This window comes from Fringilla coelebs (assembly GCF_963513975.1).
Source record: "Fringilla coelebs genome assembly, chromosome: 1".
NCBI lineage: Eukaryota > Metazoa > Chordata > Aves > Passeriformes > Fringillidae > Fringilla > Fringilla coelebs.
Window position 1 is genome coordinate 83,684,070 of NC_140028.1, and position 24,429 is coordinate 83,708,498.

The 24,429-nt window shown below is 42.4% G+C and overlaps 2 protein-coding genes across 2 annotated transcripts; both read left to right on the forward strand.

Moving 5' to 3' along the window:
* Positions 1 to 341: 341 nt before the first annotated feature.
* SERPINB5 (serpin family B member 5) lies at positions 342 to 8,902 on the forward strand (the record flags this gene model as incomplete). Its single annotated transcript, XM_084214803.1, has 6 exons — positions 342 to 515; positions 3,075 to 3,212; positions 4,192 to 4,309; positions 5,563 to 5,705; positions 7,109 to 7,276; positions 8,510 to 8,902. The coding sequence occupies 6 exons, from the start codon at positions 342 to 344 to the stop codon at positions 8,900 to 8,902; spliced, it is 1,134 nt and encodes a 377-aa protein (XP_084070929.1).
* Positions 8,903 to 18,670: 9,768 nt separating this feature from the next.
* On the forward strand, positions 18,671 to 23,302 carry LOC311158938 (serpin B12-like; the record flags this gene model as incomplete). Its single annotated transcript, XM_084214684.1, has 8 exons — positions 18,671 to 18,841; positions 20,248 to 20,361; positions 20,708 to 20,839; positions 21,103 to 21,207; positions 21,611 to 21,728; positions 22,265 to 22,407; positions 22,604 to 22,774; positions 22,898 to 23,302. The coding sequence occupies 8 exons, from the start codon at positions 18,671 to 18,673 to the stop codon at positions 23,300 to 23,302; spliced, it is 1,359 nt and encodes a 452-aa protein (XP_084070810.1).
* Positions 23,303 to 24,429: the final 1,127 nt, after the last annotated feature.

Here is a 24,429-nt window from a genome sequence, read left to right on the forward strand (position 1 = left end):
TCTCCTCTCCTCTCCTCTCCTCTCCTCTCCTCTCCTCTCCTCTCCTCTCCTCTCCTCTCCTCTCCTCTCCTCTCCTCTCCTCTCCTCTCCTCTCCTCTCCTCTCCTCTCCTCTCCTCTCCTCTCCTCTCCTCTCCTCTCCTCTCCTCTCCTCTCCTCTCCTCTCCTCTCCTCTCCTCTCCTCTCCTCTCCTCTCCTCTCCTCTCCTCTTTCATCCTGAAAGTTCAAGATACCCAGTCCAGATCCTGGTGCCAGCCTCTTTCAGTGCCCTGATCCAGCCCCACCACAGCAGGAATTAGAATTGGAGCCTGAGTCATCTCTCCTTTCTCTTTTCCATTTCAGGATGACAATGGACGCTCTGCAACTAGCAAACACTGCCTTTGCAGTTGATATGTTCAAAAAGCTATGTGAGAAGGACAAAACAGCCAACATTATTTTTTCCCCACTGTGCACCTCGACGTCTCTGGCTCTGGCATACAAAGCTACGAAAGGTGATACTGCAGAGCAGATGAAACAGGTAAGCTGCCAGCAACCTGTTCTGTGGCTGCAAAATTATATGGCTGTTGTAGGGGTCTTATTAACTCTTGTTAACCTTCTCCTGGATGTCTGGTTGCCTTGTAAGACAGACTTCAAATCATCCATCCAAATTTCTTGAATAGTTCCACACTCTATGGCCCTGCACAACAAAAGGGTGAAACTCTGTCTTAGATCGCTGCATGGATCTCTGTCCAGATCACTGCATTTTCTAGATAGCTGTTTTTTCATTATTCAAAAATGCTTAAGCTTTATAGAATTGAAAATAATTTTGCCATTGTTGTCAGCAGCAAGTATGTGCAGCAGCCCTGTCACTGACTTTCTCCCACAATACTGTAAAGAGGAGATGGATAAAGTAGAAGGGGAACAATTTCATCCATGTTTCTCCTTTCAAGCAGCTCCTGATGCTCAAGGTGTTTCCAGCACCATGATCCAGCATGGCAGTCATGATTCAATCAGTTTATGGAGCTCACCTTGTGGTGCAGGGAGCTCACCCTGTGGTGCAGCCCTCCAGCCTTTGCTGCTGCCTCTGTGTAAGCAGAGATTGAGCTGGATCCTTTTAATCCCAGTGAGGGTCGCCACAGTTTCTGCAGTTACCTAAAGGTGCATGAAATGCAAATTAAGTATACATTTGTATGCTGATTATCACCTGGCTCTGAACGACTCTCTACATATTTGAATGTATTTTCCCTCCTTTGGAAATTCCTCCATGTAGTTTCTCTTTCACTGAAAGTACCCCTGAGCACAGCCTTCTGTGCCCCTACTTATGCCACAGATTACAGGGAGTCTTGTGCTGCTCACAGAGCTGCACAGCAATATGTCCATGAAAGTCATAGAATCATAGGATGATTTCTGTGGGAAGGGACCTTAAATCTCCTTGCCACAGGCAGGAACATTTTCCACTAGACCAGGTTGCTCCTGACCCTACCCAACCTGGCACTGAAGACTTTCAGGGATGAATTTTGTAAGCTCTGCACATTTTTACAAACAATATTAAAAAAAAAAAAAAAAAGAATTAAAATTTAAATTAAAATGGTACCCTGAAGCTCCTTTACCATTTCAAAATTCAAGCGTTGTCTTTCTGGTGGGAAAGTTAAAAACATTACCCTGCCCTTATTTTGCTTTCACCTGTGTCTGCAATTTGCTTTGAACCATTCCATAATGACAAGTTAACCTGCACCTCCTCAAGTGGAGCTCTGTTACACAAGCACACTTGTGTTTCATATTTCTCTAGTGGTATTTAAAAAGTGCTGACTACAGATGCTAAGGAGAGCTTGGTATGCTTTTAAGTGTAATATCTCCTATTTTCCATGTCTATTCTAGCTTCTGCTTTCCCCTGAGTTTGTGCTTGTGTTTTAAATACTAGATGCAAAAGGAGCCAGATTGGCAGCTGTACTCTGGAACATTGGTCAACAAACTTGTGCCAAAAATTCTTCCAGGTAGAGAAGCTGCAGTACCTTTTTCCTCCAACCTAGTTCCCAGGCACAGAAGCTTTCTGTACTTAACATGCAAAGAAATAAAACTGTTGGAGGAAAAGAAAATAAGTTGGGAAAGTTGTTTCTAAGGAGATGGACTTGGAGTTGGCTATGACAGCTGTGCTGCTGCTGTAATGGGAGTTTATTTCCTTCTACTCCCACTGAGCAAGGAGAGGGGAGGTTATGGAAGGGTGACTAAGGCAGAGCAGCAATTTTGTCTGTGAAGTTGTGATGTGTTCTGAGAGAAAGAGCTGTAGTGATGTACAAAAGGAAAAGAAGGTCACATGTGCCTGCTGTGCTTCATAAGGCAATTTGAGGCAGGTGAGGAGGGTGGACAGGCTTCCTTTAATGAAACGGCCACCATCAAAGAGCCTGTAATAAGTAGGCATTAAAAGTTGAATTCATATTTATAGGGTTATTTTCAAACAAAGGCATTATTATCCCAGTATTTCCTAGAACTGGACTTGTCGTTCCCAGGAGTTGGGAGGTGGCCATGTGTGGGTCAGCAGCCCTACCCATGCTTATACTCTGTCTACAAAACCAAGCACAGTTATCTTTATCTGATCAGCTTTTGCTGAAATGTTGTGTGATGTCATGCATTAGTCACAGCAGTCAGAAAACTTGATGATCTGTCAAGCATTTTTAAAGGCATAGCCCAGTTCTAGAAGGGAGATTATCTGGGAGTCTCACGTGTCTGTCTTAAAAGCTTCAGGATTTTGGGTGGGAATGTAACTTTGACAAAAACATTATGACTTCATACTATGGAGTTTTAGTTGACTAAGTCACATCAGCAGCATGAACAGCTCTATTGATTTCTTTGGACCGCTCATAGGAAAGAAATGCATTTGATGAAAGTTCTGGTAGGATCAGGTTTTTAGATTTATGTGAGCACGTCAAATACATAAATGATTTTTGAGTAACAACAGTGAGAGGCCCTGTCATTAGCTTAAAAACAAAAAGCAACAGCTCTGGTCACAAACTAACATTTTTTGCTTAGCTGTTAGAAATGCTTAGACAATAATAATAATTTTAAAAATGCTTAGTGTTTTATCATTTTCATTTAACAGGTGCTCCATTTACAAGATGTCAAAGATGTTTCTTTTGGCTTTCAAACAATAACTTCAGATGTTTCCAAACTCAGCTCTTTCTTTGCACTGAAAATGGTTAAACGGCTCTTTGTAGACAAGTCTCTCAATCCTACCACAGTAAGTACTTCAGGAAAACCCTGGTGTTATGAATTACTTGGCCATCATGTTGATGGATTACGGTGTCAGACTGCAATGGGATTTAAAATTAATTCTTGTACTTTTGGTTGTTGGTTGACTGGACTCAAATGAAAAACAGCAAAATATTGTCTGCTGCCATAAAGGTTTGTAGGAGGATAGATGAGTCTGTTGCTTGACCCCAAGCTGTGCAACTCTTACAACACTTTTAATTCCTTCATTAATATGCTTTAGGTCAGTAGCAAGTTTGGTTTTGAATGCAACATAACTTCTATGCCACATCAAAGTCTTTGCATTGCAAGTATGAGTGAAAATGAGTATAAAAAAAATTGGTGGTGCAAGTGTATGTCCAGTGCACACACCCAAGTAATTACTGGATAAGCTTCTGTTCTCTTAATCTGCCTGAGAAGACAGAATCCTCACTATTGAAGCAACACAAGCAAAGAGGGTGGTGTTTGGCCTTTTAACTTATGAACTCTGCAAACAACTGAGGAGAATGCTGTGTGTGTTGGGTTCTTTCCCCCCAAAGTTTTCTCTGAGTAGAGTCCCAAGGAGGGACAACATCAGCCTAAGAGAGGTGTTTCAGAAAACTCAACCTGCTGCAGTGATGCTGTGATCCGACCACCTGCTGCCAGGACCCAGAGCAATGAGTGTCTTCCCTGGTGAGGACAGACGTGATGGGAGAAGACTGTGGCCTCCATCTCAGTCTTGCTCAGGCCTGGACTGAGGGCTGTTCTATGCTGTAAATCTGGCAACATGGTCACTCCTGCAATATCTGAGTTACTTTACTGCTGATGTAGCACCACTGGTCTGAAGACGACCTTGGGAGGGATGCATGGGATGCAGCTCCACGTCCTTGTTGTCTCCTGCAGTTATTTAATACCTTTCCTCAAACAATAATGAACTCCTCAACTACCCCATGGCACTTAATTAAGAATGACTGGTTTCTTGTGTCTTTCAGGACTTTGTCAACTCCACAAAGAGACCTTTTCCATCTGAACTGGAATTAGTGGAGTTCAAAGAAAAAACTGAGGAAACCCGAGAAAAGATCAACAAATCCCTTTCAGAGCTGACTGATGGTGGGTACAGCTTAACCTTGGGAATGCTCTTTGCCTCTTTGGAGAAAGATCTTTATCCATGTGACACTTCTTTAGGAGTAAATACATAGTGAAAGAAGCCTAGGCCTACTATTTGGATTCATGAGGATTAGCAGCACTGACTTCACTACTGCAGCACTTTTGAAGGTGGAAATGTGAGCTTGACCTTGCATTAGCCTTGGGGAAAGCTGCTCACATTTGACTGCAGCAGGATGGGCTGGGAGAATGACAGGTCCTGGCTGTGGAGCATCACAAAATATAAAACCAAAACATCAAACCCTCTAATTCCTTTAAAACCTTCATTGTAATGGGAAGTACTTGTTGGACGCCGGGTTTCAGGCTGTTAATTAATATCTCAGCTGCTTTAGCCAGCAAGGGTGCCACAAGCAGATGTGGGTCTCTTATTTGCCACCTTGTGGAAGCCCTGGCAGAGTGGCCCTGGGGTTGGTTGCCACCTGTTGCCCTCGTGTGGTGCAAATATGGAAAGCCAACAAATTCTCTGGCGGTAACTCAATGTATTGCTTCCATGCAAGCTTACAAACTTTCCTCTGTCACCATCTTATCTGTGAATGTGGAAACACCACACACGAGTCTGCTCCTTCCCAGGCTGGCTCAGGTGCCCACAGGGAAGCACCTGGCCCTGCCTGGGCAGCTCCAACACAGGACTTGCCTTCCCAGTGCTCTGAATTCAGGGTCATTTATGGCAGTGGGCATTTATAGCAGAGAGAGAGGACATTTACATCCTCTTTTGAAGTCTGTAGTGGTATTTTGGATATTAACTGTAATCAAAGCAGCATTTTTTGTTATCCTAGTTATTTTATTCTTGTGTATCAGTCTAGAAAAGAGTAGCTGCTAATTTGAAAATTCCCTTCAAGTCTTGCTCTCCAAATAACAAAGTGTTTTTTCACATAAACCTGCTGAATTTCACTGAAAACTCACCACCTTCTTTAAGGTACTGAATGAAAGCAGGAGATGTAGTTTTGATTACATGCAATATAAACTAACTAAACTGTCATTTAGAAGATCTGCCTTGATCCCAAACCCCACATCAAAAATTAAGCTGCAATTTTAAGTAAGTGCTCCTTTTTGTAATTTTCTATTAGAAAGAAAATCTTTTATCTGTGAGATGCAGGACACAACCGTGCTTAGTTCAGTGAAGTGTTACCATATTCACTTAAAGCAATTGATAGACTGCTAATGTATTGCATTAACAACCATCTTAAATCTGTTCACAGGGAAAATGGAGAATGTTTTGAATGAGGATAGTGTAAGTGACCAGACTCAGATCCTTCTAGTTAATGCAGCTTATTTTGTTACAAACTGGATGAAGAAGTTCCCAGAGGCAGAGATCAAAGAATGTCCTTTTAAAGTCAACAAGGTATGTTCAAAAAAAAACCCCAAAAAAACCCATACTGTTTTCTCTCATGAAAATGCAAACTTTGAGCTAAGGAAATCCCAATAAGAGGAAATGAGAAATTTGTATTACTGTGGCATTCTTAGACTCTATCTAATCTTACCCAGTGTTTCAAGGGTCCCAGACTGTCCTGGGAGTTAAGACCACTTGTGTCACAAGTGATCATGTTAAGAAAACATGAGCTGAGCACAAGTGGTCAGAAGCAGCTGTTGTCTGCAAGGAGATGCAAATTTTCATGGGTAGCTTTTTCCAAGAGATTGGAAGGTTGCAGGTGCCAGAGGCTGCATCCAAAAACCAGCAGAGGTGAAGCACATTGCATTTCTTGAGCTGGTGAAATGTGTACAGTTGTGTCACCTCTTTGACTACATCCCTTAGGTGCCTGGCCCTGTGTTTTCCTCTTCAGAGATGTCATTTCATCAGTCTCCTTCTTCCCAGTCCTGCTCAGGGCTGCAGCTCCCTGCATGTCAGTCCTGCAGAGCCATGAGGTCTATGTGGGAGCAGCACCTGTAGCTGGTGCATTTAGGAGTCTGTGACCAGTGATGAATATTGTAATCAGAAAACTTACAGCCAAGATATAAAACTGCACAACATTTGTGAGATAAAGAGGTTATATTCCAAATATACACAGACACGCATATAGAGATGCATAAGCAAAGTCGGAGTTTCAGGTTCTCTGAAAATATTCATTAATTACCTCATCAGCCAATAGTTCCAGCTAAAAAAGTTTTTAGAATCACATAATCAACACTAAAATTTTAAAGTGAAACATCTCAAGATTTTTTCCCCCCCAAAATAACATTTTTCTACTGAATTTGCATTTTGAACACTTTCATGTGGACAGAACAGTTTTAATGTCTACCCCGTGAAATAAAGTGTTTTGTTTTGTTCTGTTTCATTTCATTCAAAAGCAAAGACTTAGAGATTTGGGTAAGCCTGAAATTTCTTCTGATCCTGTTTCAACTCCTGAACCACAATATCAATTACTGGAATGAACAGCTTGACCTTCACTGTTTAGCTGTGCTCAGTGCTTGACACTTGCTAGCATTACAACGCCCTGTAGACAGTGTAGTCGGTAGTACTCAGTGAAAAGGCATGAAGGGCCACCAACATTAGATAAATTGCTCTTTTAAGGCACATCCCCCATATGTTGCAATTGTATTAAGTAGGATTTTGTCCCACGTTTGTTTGGAAAGCTGCCGACTGTAAAAAGCCAACTCTCGCTGCTGCTTTCATTACCTGTGAAAGCCAACAAATTCCCTGGCGGTAACTCAATGTATCCCTGCCACACAAGCTTACAAACTTTCCTCTGTCCCCACCCCATCTCTGAATTAAAAGGAATGATAGATTGTTTCCTCTGTGTTTTGCAGACTGAAACTAAGCCTGTGCAGATGATGAATCTGGAAGCTACTTTTTGCCTAGGCTATGTAAAAGATTTAAATGTTGCTATCCTTGAGCTCCCATGCCTTAACAAACATATAAGCATGCTCATTCTCCTGCCCAAAGAGATTGAAGACGAGACCACTGGCTTGGAGAAGGTGAGAGAAAAAAATAGAATTGCTATGATGCTTCCCTTGGAGACAGCCCATATAATGCCATATGTTTATGGAAGGTTCTTGTTATTTAGAAGCAATGTATAAGGAAACACAAAGTAACTTGCCTGTGAATTTACCATCTCATTCTGGCTCTCTGTTCCTCCTCTCATATTTGTGGCATCATCATTTTCACTGTGTCCAGTGGGAGGTTGTACACGAGGCTTTGCTCTAGATAAGGAATATACAGAAAACAGTGTATAGTGCAGAAGGTGCCCTTATTTGTGCTATCCTTATTTTTTTTTCAATTGACATGTGTCCATGATTTATTTTAGTAAGGTCTTATACTTCTCCAAGTTTTAATTTGGAGCAGAGATGCCTGCAAATGAGCCATTTTTTATTACCAATTGCACATAAATGTGAAAATTAATACAGCATTTCCTAAAGATCAACAATTTCTTATGTCATTTCTCTATGAAAATTTTACGACATATTTTCACCCCTATTCAAAGTTTATTAAGGACTAAGTAATTAATAATATTAATTAATAGTAAAGTTATTTAAGGATTAAAAGACTCATGATTACTCAAGTCTCCTTTGTAATTTGCTGCAACTGGCCAGAAATTTTAGAGGCAGGAAGAATCTGTCTCTGCAGCTGTAAGATGCTTTTATATGTTGGAGTAAATTACAGAACACACCTATCATAAAATGCAAGTGAGGCCTTTCATGATACCAATTTGTTGTGGCCCCACATTCTGCCTCCTCCCTTTCCAGTTTAAAAAAAAAGTTGCTTGAACAGCTGCATGTTTGATTGAGATCAGGCTCTGGGTTTGGATTTTGTGTCCCAAATACCAGCAATTTCATTACTCTGCAGGGTCAGGAATAAAGACTTTTGGATCTCTGCCAGTTGGCCAGGTGTAACCTGGGTAGGGGCTGTCTTCCTCAGGTTCCTTCATATGGCTGTTGAGGTGATTGCTTATCAAAAGCTTGCCAGAACATGCACATGCAGAAGAGTTGCTCCAGAGGCTTGTGCTATGGATTAAATCATACTTGAATCAATATAACTGGGAGTATGTTAAGCCTGAGTGCTATGGTTGTGAATTCAAAAACAAAAATTGCCTTCGGACTTTATGTTTTGGAAGTTTGATAGGAGTGAGAAGTTCAGGAATGATCTTTTTTTTTCTCCTTTCACTTTCTTCAGACTGCTCACTAATTTCCTTTGTTCATTTATGTTTTCAGCTGGAAAAGGCACTGACCCCTGAGACATTATTACAGTGGACGAATCCCAGCATGATGGCCAACACCAAAGTGAATGTATTTCTTCCAAAGTTTAGTGTGGAAGGTGACTATGACCTGAAGCCACTTCTGGAAAGCCTGGGAATGACAAATATCTTCAATGAAAGCGCATCAGATTTCTCTGAGATGTGTGAGACAAAAGGTGTGGCTGTGTCAAAGATCATCCATAAAGTCTCCTTGGAAGTCAATGAACAAGGTGGCGACTCCCGAGAGGTACCTGGATATCGGATTCTGCAACACAAAGATGAATTTAAAGCTGACCATCCATTTATCTTTTTGTTTAGACACAACAAAACTCGCAACGTGATTCTTTCAGGCCGCTTCTGTTCTCCTTAAGCAGGGCATGTCCATTACAAAAAAAGCACGATTACATTTGTGGTGATGCACACTCCTGTAAAGCTTTTCTTCCCAACTATCACCTTTGAAAGGAAATCTAAGAGGTTCATATATTGGCTGAGTAATACAATGTACTCTACATATGCAGCAGAAGTAGTTTCTCTCCTTTTGCTTCCTCCCCTTTAGCGGAATAATTTCCACTGTGAAGAACACACTCTATTTTATTGAGAAGTATCCCAGCTTCAGCAAATAGAACTTTTTGTTCCTCGCTGACACTTTTTTCCCCAAATGAAGTGAGAGCCTGATTTAAGATAGCTCAGGAGCTGGAAAGGGCTCTAGGAGGAAGAGCTGCATTCCTACTCCCTAGTGAAACCTCTCTCTCTTGTGACTCACACTCTCTGGATTCCTAATGCCTACAAGGGGAAATGTGGACATGTGGTATGATCTCCCTCTGTACCTGGCCACGCTCTGGTGGTCCAGGGTGCCCTACCAGACCCTGCCAGCACCTAGTGAAGAAGTGGACAAATTCTGCAGCACAGCTACAACAGTTCAGGCTGGAATCAGGATTTGCATCTCTGATACAGCAGCCACACCAAGGCCTAAGGACACCGGAGGCAAAAATCATGGGGACAGTATGTGTCCCCAGAAGACTCTTCAGCATGAAGCTCCCAGACTGGGGAGGTTGAACCCTGCTGTGTGGCCTTTTTTGACTCATTCCCTTTAGACATGGAAGATGGGACAAGAGGAATCTTGTTGTATATATCCTAAGGAAAAGAACATTATGCAAATCAAGGATAGAACACACTTGGATTAATACTGGAAGTGCCAAACTTCTCATGCACAGATTATCTGCCATTTCTAGCCATGGATTCAGCATTAAGGAAACTCCTTACAGCTACTCAATGTCTAAGGCATGAGAAAGAAATAAGGACTTCAACTTGACTGAAATTAACTTTGTAATTACTAGTCTTTAAATTCCACAAGAGATTATAGTAATCAGATTTAATTTCTATCTAAAGACTGCCTGCTGCATATGTTCAGTACTCGTTTGCCTAAATACTGTTCAGAATAAAGCACTATAAAACCTGTGTCAAATGTACAATACCTCTAGTGTCAGTCTGTGTGCTCATTGACAGTGTCAGTGTTCACGCCTGACTTCCAATAAATTACAGGAATGGAAATAAGCAGATTCACTTAGGCCACAAAGTCAAAATAACAAAAAAAGCGACTAAGTGAATGTCTGGATTGCCCTTCTGAGCTACATGAGAGTTCCCAGTCAGGACTATGTTACTAGGTGGTAAGGATACATGCAGAATTCAATTATGTATCCTCAAAAGATTGAAGCATTCTACTGGAGAAATCCTCTTGGCGCCTCAGGTCTGAAAGAAACTGGAAAGAGATCTCTACATGAGAACACTCAACAACCCCTAATATGCATACTTTCAACATCAGAGAACTGCTTATTGTGAATTTAGAGACAGGAGTTTTGTTTTGATTCCTGAACTTAACAACCTATGAGAAGCCTTTAGTCACAATAATCCAGTGGTTTTCTCAGAGGACCTTTAATGGTTTCTAAGGCATTTTAGTGCCAGAAGGTTAACTGGGGGTCTTTGGCCCATATCTTTGAGGGTACTGAGATTAACTTGGATCAAGAACAGTGGGAGGTGAGACCCTGCAGATCTCTGGGGGTCTTTGCTGATATGCATCTGATGTTTTGACACAAGGATAGCAGTCAGAAAAATGAAAAATACAACAATTTACATGAGCACATCCTGTCTGAGAAGGACTTAGCTGCAAAGATCTTTACTGGCTCAACTTGAGTGATACCTGAAAGACTGGTAATGATTGATACACCCCATCATTGTCTGATCTGCTCTGGGGGCTGGGATTAGGTGTATCCAGGGCTGTTGTCACTGTGGCTTCTGCTGGTTCTCCTGTAGGAGGTGGGAGAGGACATTTTGCATGGGGTTGGTGACTAAGCAGCTGCACAGGCAGTCCATGCCTAGAGAAGAGGGACTGTACAGTTTGTGCTTGGGCACTGACTCTTTGTCAGGTGGTTCCAGTTGCCCAGCAGGCCATTTCACACTTACTGCGACTGCTCTGCTAGACTGATGAAAACCTCTGGCTGATCGTCTTTTCCTCCCCGGATGAGATTTCCTAAAGGAGAAAAGCTCAGACATTGCTTTCTCATGTTTTTCAGATTCTGAAAACATTCCAGTTCAGGAGCCAGTCTTCATTTAATGGAAGCTGTAGTCTGTTTAAATGCTGATCAGAGCATTTGGCATATCCCCACAAATTTATGACAGCATTCTTCTCCTTGTGATAGCTTGGCCAGAAAGGGTTATCCCATGAAAGCTGAGAGAAACACTGCTTCAGGGTGGGGCACGTCTTTCTCCACCTGCTGACTAATTCCAAGGTATCCCAGCCTGTGCAAGGCGAGCAGATGTTAGAGATACAAAGCTGTCTTGGCCCACACAAAGCAAACTCATTTATTGGTTATTTATGAAGAGGGTGGCTTGCTCATGAAAACCTCAGGTTCATTTTTCACTTCTGCCTCTTTTCTCTGCCAGTCCCAGTGTGAAGTTTCCACCTTGCAGCATGTGAGGGAGAAGTATCCATGAAACTCCTGCTGCTGTGAGAAACCATGTCACAGTCTACTATTTTCATTCTACCCTTTGCTGGCCTCTGGGTCTTGGGCAAGAAGTTGCCCAGGAGGACGTGGGAAAAGGCGTGTGGGAGTTTGTGTGCAGGAACTCTTACGTGCTGGGAGGTGCTGGTCACAATGGAGACACGAGCATAGCTGAGGGCTTGCTCAGACTGACAGGGAGCTCCACCTCCCCTTCCAGCAGGGCACTGCTACCCAGCGATGGATGGTGCCCAAAAGCAGCAAGCTGTGGCTGGCTTTGGCAGGTGGTTGCAAACTGCAGGGCTGTGTGCCTGCTCACCTCATCCCTTACCCACCTGCACAGTCACTGCCTGCTCCTCAGTCCCAGCATTTGGTTGAGAAGGGACACATCTCAGTGTCTCGTGGTAGCAAAAGGGGTTTGTGGGGAAGTTCTGAACCTTGAAAAATGCAACTTAGGGCAAATTGGCCCCACTGGAAAAGCAGTACATTTTTGTGAATATGCTGTCCTAAGGGCCTGGAAAAGACAGAATTTGCACCTACATTGACATTTGCACCTACATTGACATTTGCACCTACATTGACATTTCCTGAGGCAAAGCAGTTGAGCAGATGCCAGGGAAGCTCTGAGGGAATATATGACAGAACAAGCAAAAAAAATCCATGGAGGAATTATGTCAATATAGAAGGAAGGTAGAAAACAGAAATTGGAAGAAGGAAAATCTTGCAAGATACCCAAAAATACTTAGGTTGTCACTGAAAAGATGCATGGACTAGAAAAGCATCAGAAGATACATGGAAAGGCAACATTCATAAAAAGATAAATTTAAAAATACAGAAAGAAAGAACTGAGAAAGAAGACTAAGGAGCACTACAGAAACATGCAAGAAGAAAAAACAGAAACAAGGAAGTGAATGGCAAATGGAAGCAAAGAAGCAAGGGAAAAAACAGAGGTTATGAGAATGGTCATTTTATCCTTGTATCTTCCATTGCTAATGGATTCCTGTTTTCAGATGGGTACGGAGCACTGGAGCTTGGCCAGCTGGGCTGAGGCCTTGGCAGAAGAGTGGGGAACAGCAAAGCTGGACTGTGCTGTGCCTAAAGAAGAGGATGGTGAAGCTTCTGCACTAGAAGGAAAGCATGGGCAGGGCAATATGGTGCTAAGGGCCTTCTTCCTCTTTTCTGCTTACCATATATGATCCCATCAGTATCCTCTGAATCCAAAGCCAGGTTTATGCTTTGTAGGAAGAAAGAAGAGGTGAGAGAGAAAAGACATAAAATTTTTGGTGTCGCAAAGCCACATACAACCCAAGTTTAGCTCTGATCTCTGAGTCCAGCTGCCATAACCCAGTGTTGCAGCTGAGTTCAGTGGTACTGATTAGTGATCAAACACTGTGCTACTGCAGCTCCATGCTTCCCATCTCTTTGCTTCCTTCTCACTTCATGCTGGAGACTCAACCTCAGTGATCATCCACTCCTAGCCTGCTTTTATTCTTAACTCCAGTGATTTAAGATTTAAAAGAATACCCCCTGGCTGGGGATTCCTGTTACAGTTCAAGGAAATATTTCTTCCCTTCTCTAATTAAGCTCCTTCCACGCACATGAAGCCAGCTCCTTACCTGAGAGGAAGAGATGGCTGTAGGCAACATAAAGCTCATGCATTTCGCATTCATTTGCTCTATCTCTGCAAGCAAGATCAGCTCTAAACAACCTCGGCATGAACCCTGCACACACCTTTGTCCAGGCCAGACCCCATCAAAATTTGAAAGGGACTAAGCACAGCAGCGCAGTCATGGGTCTTCTTAGGGTTAATGACCAGTTTTCCAGCTGAGAGTGCCTTGGCATTGTGATCAGGAGATGTTGCCAGCAGATATTGCCTGCCAGACTTGTTGGGCAACTTGAGAGAAATGCTAATAGCATATTGCTAGATATAGGTTTCCCATTCTTCTGTGGAGAAACTTCATGGTAATGGCATTTGCATTAAACAGCAAGATGCTGATATCAGCAATCATTGGTTAGAGGCTGAACTTTCCCACATGAGAAATTTTTAATACAGTATTCACAGGAACGTGCTCCAGAACTCAGCTGTTGTCTTCTTCATTTAACCTCTTCAGGCAAGAAGGTAAAAAATCTATGTTGTTTTGTTGTTTTCTTCTTTTTTTTCCAAAATAACTGTGATTTTTTTTCTTTTTTTTTTTTTCCCCTGATCCAAAGTACTCTACAGGCTAGTAAAGCAAACATCATTTTTACATATTGGGCAGAAAGAGAGATGCCTTTACAGGCTGCAGGCAGCAAAACACACTGCTAAAATTCAGGTGGCTCAAGAGCTCACACAAAGGGAGCTGGTCTTCAGTGGGACATGAATGAGGATTTTAGGGACACATCTAAAAATTCTTGCCTAAATTTCACAGGCTTCCGAATCTGAAATTTCCCCAAAACCTCTCTGTCCAGCCAGTAAAGTCTAATTGCCACAAGACTGATGGGTTCAGTGGGTTATATGAGAAAATAGATGCTTTTCTGCCTGTCTCTCCAGAAGGGCTGAAGTACAGGCACTTTCAGAGCACTGCTACTCACTCTGGTAGAAACAGACTTCATATAAAGCCATGGTGCTGGTGATCTGGGCAACCTGACCCACTGCATGAGAAATGCAGGCTGATTCTCCTTCTTTACTCACATTTCCATGGCACAAGAAAAAGCCTTGAAATGTTCTCTAGAAGAGAGAGAGGGCAGGCAATCCTTTGGCTGGGTTCCAAGGCATTTCCCCTTTACAGTGATCCCCACTACCAGGGAAGTTGTTTATGTTTAACAATGACACTGTAAAAGAGAAAGGGTGGAGTGGCATTCAGATTTTATTTTGTTAGTGGGGGTGCTAGTCTTTGCAATTAAAATATGAGCTCCTTGGTTTGGCAATGCTGTTTAGAAGCTTGCAGAGAAGCCTGTGCAGCTGCACACAGGCACAGCAAATAACTTGCCACCTTACAGCCTGTAACAGGCTAATGCACATCCATGCCTGTTTGTGCAGAAATAACTGGCCTAGAAAGAGGTGTAGAAGGTACCAGAGGGGCTGATGCAAACTAATAAAAGCAGTCAGGAAAAAGCTTTCTGGCATAAAAGTAGCATCTTGAGAGGCTAGGTTGTTTGGAAAATGAACTTGGCACCATTTCGCTTGAAAATCTGCTTTGTACTGAAATGTATTGGTTTTTAATTTAAAGCACGTGTAGTGCCATTTAGGGATGATCAGAATTGCTGTGTTATAGGAAATTTAATTTTTATTATGTGCTGCTTGTCCCTTTCACTCCAAATCAGAACAGGAACACTTCAAAATGTATTCTTGTGTGAATGGTCATGAAAAATAAGAAAGTCACTTCTACTGATTTTCATGTGAGGGAACAGCACTATTTGTCATGTTGTCTTTTTCTAGGACAGACCATGTAATTCCTGCCAATTTTATTTCCCTCTGTGTATGAAAATGTATATTAAGGCACCTTTATGGGACGCAGATTGAATAAGTCAAACATGCAATGGGAATTATCATGTGGCATCAGGCAAAACAGGTTTCTTCTTACTTAACTTGTATGAAATACAGAATTACCTTAACAGCAAGGCTACAGGTCTCTTACCTTCTCCACCCTATTTACTGCCTCCTCCTCCTCTTGACTGAATAATATAATCTAACACAACCATTATGACAGCTTTCAGCACAGGTTTCTTTATTCTTTGATAGTTTTTGTTTTGATTTCATCTAACCTTAGCCAAAAACAAACTACAAAGAGAGAACATATCATGAATAGTTATAGAAAAGGAGTGCTCATTTCACACAGCCATGGAGGAAGTTTGTAATTTTTATGAGGTCTGTGGTATGCAGTGGTTTCTTCTGAAGGAAGCTATTTTCCTTGGTACCTTCTTGCTCACATACTGCAGTGCCAGTAATTTCATTCGCCAGACTATGTTAAAAGCTGCTGAACCATCATGCAAAGGATCTCCTGTCATCAGGGGTTCTGCACTACTAATAATACTCAGCACAGATGCTTTGGCTAGTGTGGATCAGCATTTAGGAAGTTCCTGGAACACTCCTTTTGATCCTGTATCACCCCTCCTTGCCACTCCAAGATTATTTAAAAGTGACATTACCATTTGCTGTCCACCATGTAGATGTTCTCCAAATGCTGTGATCCTTGCAGTAGCTCCAAAAGTCTGATTGAATTATTGCACAGATTACACAGAAGGCTTTGAGCTGTGGAATCATTCATACGCTTGTTCCCACCCCATTTTAGATTAAGGAAGTTCACAAAATCCTCTCATTGTGCTGTAAGAAAGTTCCTTCACTAGCCTACACCTGCCCTCCCTTCCTCTGGATTTCTAGGGCAGCTCTCTAAGTAGCTCCTCCTCACAAAACCATGGAGCTGGCTGTACTGTTTGCATCTGGATGTCTCCCTGGTGACAGCCTGCTGCTTTTGCTGAAGGAGTGGCCGCATCAGTGTGCCAGACACTCACTTTAAAACCTGTTCCCAGATCCTGGGCTCTCCCTCCATTCTGGGCACTCAGCCCTTTCCCTGCAGGGTGGGGTGGAGCTGCCTTCTTCCTACTGAGTAAGATTATTAACTCTTTGTTTTTCTCCTTGACTTGGTCTGAAGGTGGGACACACCTACAAAGTGCCTCATGCCCTACATTCACTGTGTCTGAGTTCACAGCTCCATTTCAGATCTTTCAAGAGATGTGGGAGTATAGCACTACAAACTTCAGCACTTTGTTTTGTTTTCAGAAGGTTGTGTAGGCTATGAAGGTGGAAAAAAAGAGAAATTGTTTAGTGCAATGTCTTGTTGTAAGAATACAGCATTAGTAAAAGGAAAATGAAAACCATGTTACATAAAAATACAGTAACAGCAGAGCTCAACCAGTGTTCAGAATAAATGAGATAAAACTCATCTTTAATTTGTCTGTGCAAAGAACCCTTTGGTACTTCTCATCTGTTTTGTCCATTTGCATTAGGTCTTTATGTGAAGTACTTCTGGACTCCCGAGCAAAACAGAAGTCTCAGTATGAAACATCCATGAACTTTTCTTTCAGCATCACAGGTTCTTTCCACAGAGCATCACTCAGAAACAGGATGAAGCACTGATTGCCGCTGTTAATTTGTTAGTCAAATGGAAAGAAATGTCTGCATTTGCCAAATATTTTACCTTTATGTATTCAGAAACTTTATTTTTTCATCTCTTCCAAGCCTCTGCACCAGTTTGTTTTAGGCTCAGTCTGTTTCAGTCTGTTTCTGTTTCTGAGCTGAGTTCAGTCGCCATTGTCTGGCACTTGCTGCAGGTGAAGATGGTTTCACAGACAAATGCTGTACCTTGGCTGAGCCATATCAACTCCCACTGCCCTGGTAACTTCTGGCACCTGAGTCCCAGCTTTCCATGCAAAGTCATGCCTGGCTCATGGCAGAGCTGGACATAGTGTGCGTGCTGCATCTTGAGAGCAGTGCAAGGCATTTTGAGCAGCTCTTTGCATAAAGGGAGCTCTGTGAAGGGAGGGAGCTGTGGCTGTGGTAGAAGAACTGGGGCCTCAGTGGGAGGCTGACAGGAGAGTTTTGGCTGGAATGGGGTGCAGGTCCCCAGCACCAGGCAACCCCTTCCCCAGAGGGCTCAAGACAAGTCTCAAAGGAGCACCAACAGCCCAGGACAGGCTGTACAAGTGTCCTGCTGATAAAAGATCCTGAAGTTCAGCTTTGCACCAGCCTCTTCCCACCTTTCACCTCTGGTGACACAGACTGGAGCTCCTCATTTAACCTCACCTTGCAGGCTGCAGCTTCAGGGCAGAGAGGGCTGAGGAAGAGTGCTTGCTGTGCTGTGCCCATCTGTGGGCACTGGGGAGAACCACTTAGGTGTGCACTCAATCCTTTTTCCAAAAGAGGGGAACTCTGGCAGCTTTCTCTGGACCATGCTGGTCCCAGTGCAGGCTGAAAGGCAGAGACAGCCATATCTGTGTCATGGGAGACATGAAGGACTTGTCTCCATACTGCAGCTGTGTATTTACCCCTAAATAAATGATCCTTCTGGAACACAGACCAGTGCAATTTGTCCAAAATGTTTGTTTGATACTGAAGGTGATGTGGTTTTTGGTTTTTTGGTTTGGTTTTTTTTTTTTTTTTTTTGTTTGGTTTTGGTTTGTTTTGGGTTTTTTTTTGGTATAATGAGTCCAGAAAATTTTGTGTGATCCCACTGGTATCTACACAACACCTTTACAATTCTCCTAAGATTCAGGAAGGGAATTCCTAATTGCCTGTTTTTCAGATGGCCTCCTCCTTGCAAGGACCAAGCTGAACTTGGTCCTAACTTTTTCTTAGCAGAGTGGATTGAATGTAAATGACCCATGGGAGAGGTATCAGACTGTAATGTTTCCAGTACAAAAGTAGAGAATGACACACATCTTGTCATATCATTAAGCAGGAAATTACAGACTTCTTTTCAGGGCTCCTGGGCTATTACTTTGTTTGGAATTTTTACTTGTGGATCCTGCCTCCATCTGTGACTCCTGGAAAACTTTTTAGAAGTTAAAAGTGTGTTTCAGACTGTTAGTGTTTCCATATGTAGTTCAGTCTTCATAGCTGTTAATGAGCCTTTTTCATGTATGAAGACATTTAATTAATTGTCATTTTATTTTTAGAAACCTGTTGTTTGGAACCTCCTTGCCACAGCTCTGGTTACCACAGATGGTTATATGCAGGCTTAGTTTCTGTCACCAGGTCTCTATCACTAATGTATGTTGTTACAAGGAAAGAGTTGATGCAGGTGTATGCATCAAACCAGTGTGCAGAAGGAAAATGGTAATGCATACCTGTCTAATTTCAATACCATAGGCTGAAATAAGGCACAGCATGGGCTAAGGCAGAAAAAGGGTCCTTTCTGAGGAATGTACATATGTTGTGAGCACAGGTCCCTTTTGCAGACCCTCTGTGCCTTTGCTCCTGCTGTGCATCATAGACTCATCTGTGCAAGGCTGATTAAAACTTTCAGGATTTAGAAAATGTCTGTATGTTCAACAACCAGCAACGGGACAATCCCAGGGCAGACAGATGCTTTATAGTGTGGTCTAGCTAGGCCAGCTGCACTAAATTTCTTAATTCTTCTGTGCTCCCACTCAGCAGCCACTGCATGATGGACTCCATTTCTAGACCTGTCACTGAGTTTTGCCTTGATCTCTACAAAAAGCTCAACAGAAGTGCAGAGGACACAAATATTGTCTTCTCTCCTATGAGCATCTCTGTTGCCCTGGCCCTGATCCATCTTGGTGCAAAAAACAACACTGCTGCTCAGATAGAAAAAGTGAGTATGAATGAACCACGGTGAGGCGCTTCCACACTGCTTGCTGCTCCCTCAAAGGAAATGCTGGGCATCCCAGGATGGCACACGTGTGAGTGTCTCACAGGAAACCTGCACAAGGGCAGGCACAGGTGCTGCCTGCACAGCTGCTCTTGGAGCACTGTGATCCCTGCCATCTGCTGGGGTGAGTCTCATCGTCCCCCCTGCAAGAGCACAGAGCAAGGGCTGGCTGAGGGGAGGTGATACAGCACGGTGGGGTGCTCTGGCTTTCCCCAAGCTTGTGCAGAATGTCAGGCTTTATTTCAGAATTATGGGCAGGTGTTTCCTCTTGTGGTTGCTACGGGAATCCTGAGAGTGGGAGTCTGGGTGGGCAGTGGGGAGAGCTGCACACACCTGAAGGGGTTGCACCTGCGTGGCTGGAAGCGTTAGCTCACGTGTCCCTTAGGACATTCAAGAGACAAAATGTCTCACCCCACAGAGACCCAGGTGGGCAAGGAGGAGGTGAAGAAGACCATCCCTCCAGTCACTGTGCCTTTACCTCCTGCAGTGCTAGCTCTGCTTTCTACTATCTTCTCTTTTCTTTTTTTCTTTCTTCTCTCTTTATTCTCTACCATGAGTGGTAGAAGACCAATAATCCTAAGGCAGAGCTTCTCACCAGGGTGTGGTGGGTTCACCTTTGCTGTGGCTGCCAGGTGCCCACCCAAACACTCTGAGTCTGTTCTTTGCACAGAGACCACCCCTACAGCCCCCTGGCTTCGATAACCCTGCCACATGACTACTTTAGACAGGGACTCCTGCTTATTTTAGGAAAGCAATGGAAATTGCTTTCAATATCAGTATCCTCTAAAAAAGGAGAGTAAGTCTATGTATGATGCAACATTATTATAATAGAAAAACCGCTGAAAATTTTTCAGTGATGTCTTTGCAAAGTAGAAACAAGGCCTGGTTTCCATTAAGAGCACTGTGGCTTTGATCTGTTTCTTAAGTTGATACTAATGTTAAGAACGATTGCAAGAAGCCAGTTTTGGTGTTTTTAAAGAAAATTAATTTTTGTCTCTTTACTTGGGGCAACTTTTTGTTTTGAAATTTAAGATAACTGTAGCAATGAAAACACAAATCAAATATATCAATGAAAACACAAATCAAATATAAACATTTTGAGGTAGTGATGAATAACATTTTGAGGGATTAAGTGCAAATTCTTCTTGGATTGTTAATATAGAAAAGTGAGTCTGAACATGAATGTATGAACAAGTTCAAGTCTGTCATTTCAGCTGATGAGTGAAGCTGCTAAAACACTGCTTTCATGAGTCTACACCACTTATCCAATAGGGGACAGCAAAGCTTTTAAACAAGGAATATGGATTATCCCAGTTAAAATTGACACAACTTGACATCTTCACCTGCAGGTGCTCCATGTCAGGAAAGGTGCAGGAAGAATGAGTCTTGGACCAGATCACGAGAGTGCAGCCCCAGAAATGGAGCCAGAAGGAAGCCTGGAGAGTCAGCCTTCCTTCCCAGAGGTGCGTCCTTGGGTGGGGAGCCCTGCCTTCACTGTGCGGTAGGCTAGCGCAGGTAAAACGCTAGGGTTTGCCACTGGAGGGAGTCAAGATCACATACTCAGAGTCTGCCTAGTCCTCTAGGAAATGACTGATACAAGGTTTTATTTTATTAAGGGCCGGCAAGTCAATACCAAAGCCTTCAGTGATCTCATCTGAAGGAGGATCAGGCTACAAAGCTTGCACTTAGCTGGATTTAAATTCAGTACAGCAGGAATTAGCCTTATAGTGTTATCTAATTAAGATGCAAACTAGCAATCAAAGCTGTACAAAGGAATAATTTTAATTGTTGTGTTTGTGTTACTCCCAGTGTAACAAGGAGGGAGACCTTAACCATAAAGTGTTCCAGGAGCTGCTTTTGCAACTACAAAACCTTGGTGAAGAATATGTTTTAACCTTGGCCAACAATCTCTTTATACAACAAGGATTTGAGCTCCGGCAGGTAAGTCACCTGCTAACTGCTGTGGCCATGACCTCAAGCTTCCCTGGAACTGTGAGCCTCACTGTTGCCCCTCTTGTGTGTGTTTTGGAGCACATGATGTGCTACATGGAGATATAGCTCTTGAGGCTGCCTACTATCCATGCTTTTGTCAAAAAAACCCAAAAAGCAAAAAAACCCAAACAGAAACAAACCACCCTGTGGATATTAAAGGCTATAGAGCAAAAATAAAGCAGGGACCTGTTTGGTTTTGGCACATTTTTCACACGTGTGCACTCAGCCAGAGGAGAACATACAGCCAAAACCAGCTTATTCAAGCTGTCTGTAAATTACCTACTTCAGGCCTTGCAAGTGGGACAGCTGAGGCAGCAGTAAGCTTGGAGAGGGTTTATCTCCAGGAAGGTTGTACAGGTTCATGCACAGGACTGCTCTGCTGAACTTCTTGTTCCTTTCCTACTGAATGACTGAGTACAACTCATCTTGATTTTTTTCTGTTTCTTTAATTTTTTTATCCAAACCTCAGTTATGCAGTTCTCCATGACAAGGCTCATTCTTCTGGTTTTCTTTTTACTTATTTACATTTTGACCTATCTCTTTTTCAAAGATCCTCTGAATAAACTCCAGATACTTGACATTTCCAAAATGAAATTTTGCTTTACAGATTCAACAGGTGCCTCACCATTTCTAAAATACTATCAAGAGACTGACTTCTTTCAAAAGGCACTAAGTGCTTAATAGATTTGACCAATTCATAATCTTTATTTTGCTTTACAGCAATTTCTAACATGTACCAAGGAACTGTATGGAGCAATGCTGCAAACAGTGGACTTTCATGGTGCTGTTGAAGCTGCCAGAAGAAAAATTAATGCTTGGGTTGAAAGTGAGACACAAGGTAAAACAGAGCAAAACTACTGCCATTCTATCTCTGCCTTCCTACATGGGTTCAACAAAAGAAATTCCAGGGTAGGAAAAGCAAAGACCTGTTCACATTTCTGTGTGTTCACTCTTATGCTGTTTAAGGGTAGTTTGTCTTCCCATCTGCTCTTGAAATATTAGAGTAAGTTACAGGCAAAATTATTTATAAGTTAAAGATATGCTTGCTGTAAAATATTTTTTATTCCCACCCTTATGCCTGGCCTGATAATTGCAATAATAGCTATAAGTCTTGACCAGACAAACTGCTCCTGCAAACAGCCATAAATGCAGATTCAGAACACCAGGGGAAAATTTGGTGACCCCCATTCTCCCTGGCTGGTCACAGGGCAGAGGAATCTACCATTTGTTTACCTACTTTGTTTTTGTCCTTTGAATAAACCGAGAACGTGTTTCTAAGTTTTTCCAAAACTAAGTTCACAGACCAATAACAGAGTCAGTCCAGAGTCCTAATGGCAGCTAACAAATAGATCTGTGTTTCAAAATTCCCTTTAGGGAAAATCAAGGAACTCTTTGCACCTGGTGTGATTGATGGACATGCATTGCTGGTGCTTGTGAATGTAATCTACTTTAAAGCATCTTGGGAATGCAAGTTTGAGGAAGAAAAAACAGTTCAGAGGGATTTTAAACTGAATCAGGTACATCTGCATTCTGTAAATCTCAACACTATTCCCCTTAGATACTGTGAGCATTGCAGCAAGCATAACAATGTCCAGGGCTGAGCTGCCCTGTGTGTAAGCTGTGGGTGTGTTGGGAACTTAACTTGCCTCCCCTGTTGGGCAGAGATGTAAGAGCTGTATTGCCTAACTGACTGTGTAATTTTCTTTTCAATAGAACAGAAAGAAACCTGTGCAGATGATGTATCAGAAAGGCAAATTTAATCTGGGCTACATTGAGGAGGTGGGTGCTCAGATCCTTGAACTCCCTTATGCTCAGAAGTCACTGAGCATGATCATCCTGCTGCCAGGGGATGTGGCTGATGGATCTGTCAGTGGGCTGGAGCAGGTAAGGCAGCACATGTCACGGACTAGGGCTGGAAGCCAGTTGTCTGAATTAACACTGGCTAAACCTCTAGATTTTTCAAAGCTTCCCACCTGTTTTAATCTCCTTTTCCTCCCCATCTTATAGATTGAGAGCAGAATCACCTATGAAAATTTAATGCTGTGGGCCTCCTCAGAGAACATGTTTGAGACAACAGTGGAGGTTTACCTGCCCCGATTCAAGCTGGAAGGCACCTTTAACCTCAACGAGGTTTTACAAGAGATGGGGATGACCGACATCTTCACTGAATCAAAAGTTGACCTTTCTGCAATGACGTTTGCAAAATCTCTGGTGCTGTCAAACGTTGTCCACAAGGCCTGTGTGGAAGTCAATGAGGAAGGCACCGTGGCGGCGGCTGGCACAGGAGCTTCCATTGCCAGGAGGTCTCTGCCTCTCAAAGAGGTGTTCATGGCTAATCACCCTTTCTTATTCTTTATTAGACACAATCCTACCAATACTATCACTTTCTTTGGCAAACTCTGTTCACCTTAAAATCAGGGCCGTTTTCTAACATTGTGAGGAGCCCCTGGATGAAAAGCAGAAATTGTATTTTTCTCCCAAATGCTTTCTTAATCCTTTGCTGGCTAGTTTGTACTTCAAAATAACCACTGCAGCCAGTTTTGTTTAGAACCTATGAATCAAATGGTCTGCCTTGAATTGCAAATATTGATCTGAATCCAGAATACAAGTAAATTTTACCTTAAGCTCACTGGATATGAATGACACTTTGTTTCCTTGATGTGTGCATGGGCTCATGGTGACAATAGGGCTGAGGTGGGAAGGTGACCTCATCTGGAGCTCATCTGGTCTACTTCCCCTGCAGGAGCAGGGCCATCTACAGCTGGTTGCCCAAGACCAAGTCTAGATTCCTTTTGGATATCTCCAAAGATGGAGACTTCACCACCTGTCTGGACAACCTCTCCTAAGTCTGCGTTAAGTTCTCAAATAACTCCAAAGAGAATTTTGTATGCAGGGTGTCTGCAGGACCAGGATACAAACCCTTGTATTTTTAAAGACGGTTAATTATTTACATAGTATAGAAGGCTGTGTTTTATCTGGGGATAAATCAAACTATTTATCTCAAGGTTTCAAAGAATAGGAAGAAAATGGTCCAAAACATCCCACTGATGATACCAATGTGGAACACTCTGGCAATGAATTTCCAAGAAATGTGTTTTCCTTTTCCCATGTTGCTGAGTAGTGAATTTAGAAGTTCTGAGATACAAATCTGAGAAACAGAGTTCTCTCCATGCTTTGAAGAATGAGGAAAGGTTTTCTAAAGTGCAGTATAATTCATGGAAATCACAGTTAAGCATTATCTGGGAATGCTTGTGGTAAAAAAATTAAACTTCTTTCCAGCTGATAGGGAGACATTACTGATAACTTCCTGGTTTATCATAAGTGATGTCTTCCTCAGAGGGAGGAGGTTTAACAAATTAACATTTGTTATGTGATTTTTAAATTTATATGTAATAGAAAATCAGTGAATAACATGTTTAATGCACAGAATTATATATGGCTTCAGAAAGAAGAAGACACACTAAAAAAATGATATGTCTCTTCTAAATCAAATATAGGCTGGATTTAAACCTTTACATCCAAAAAGCCCTCTGAAAGAA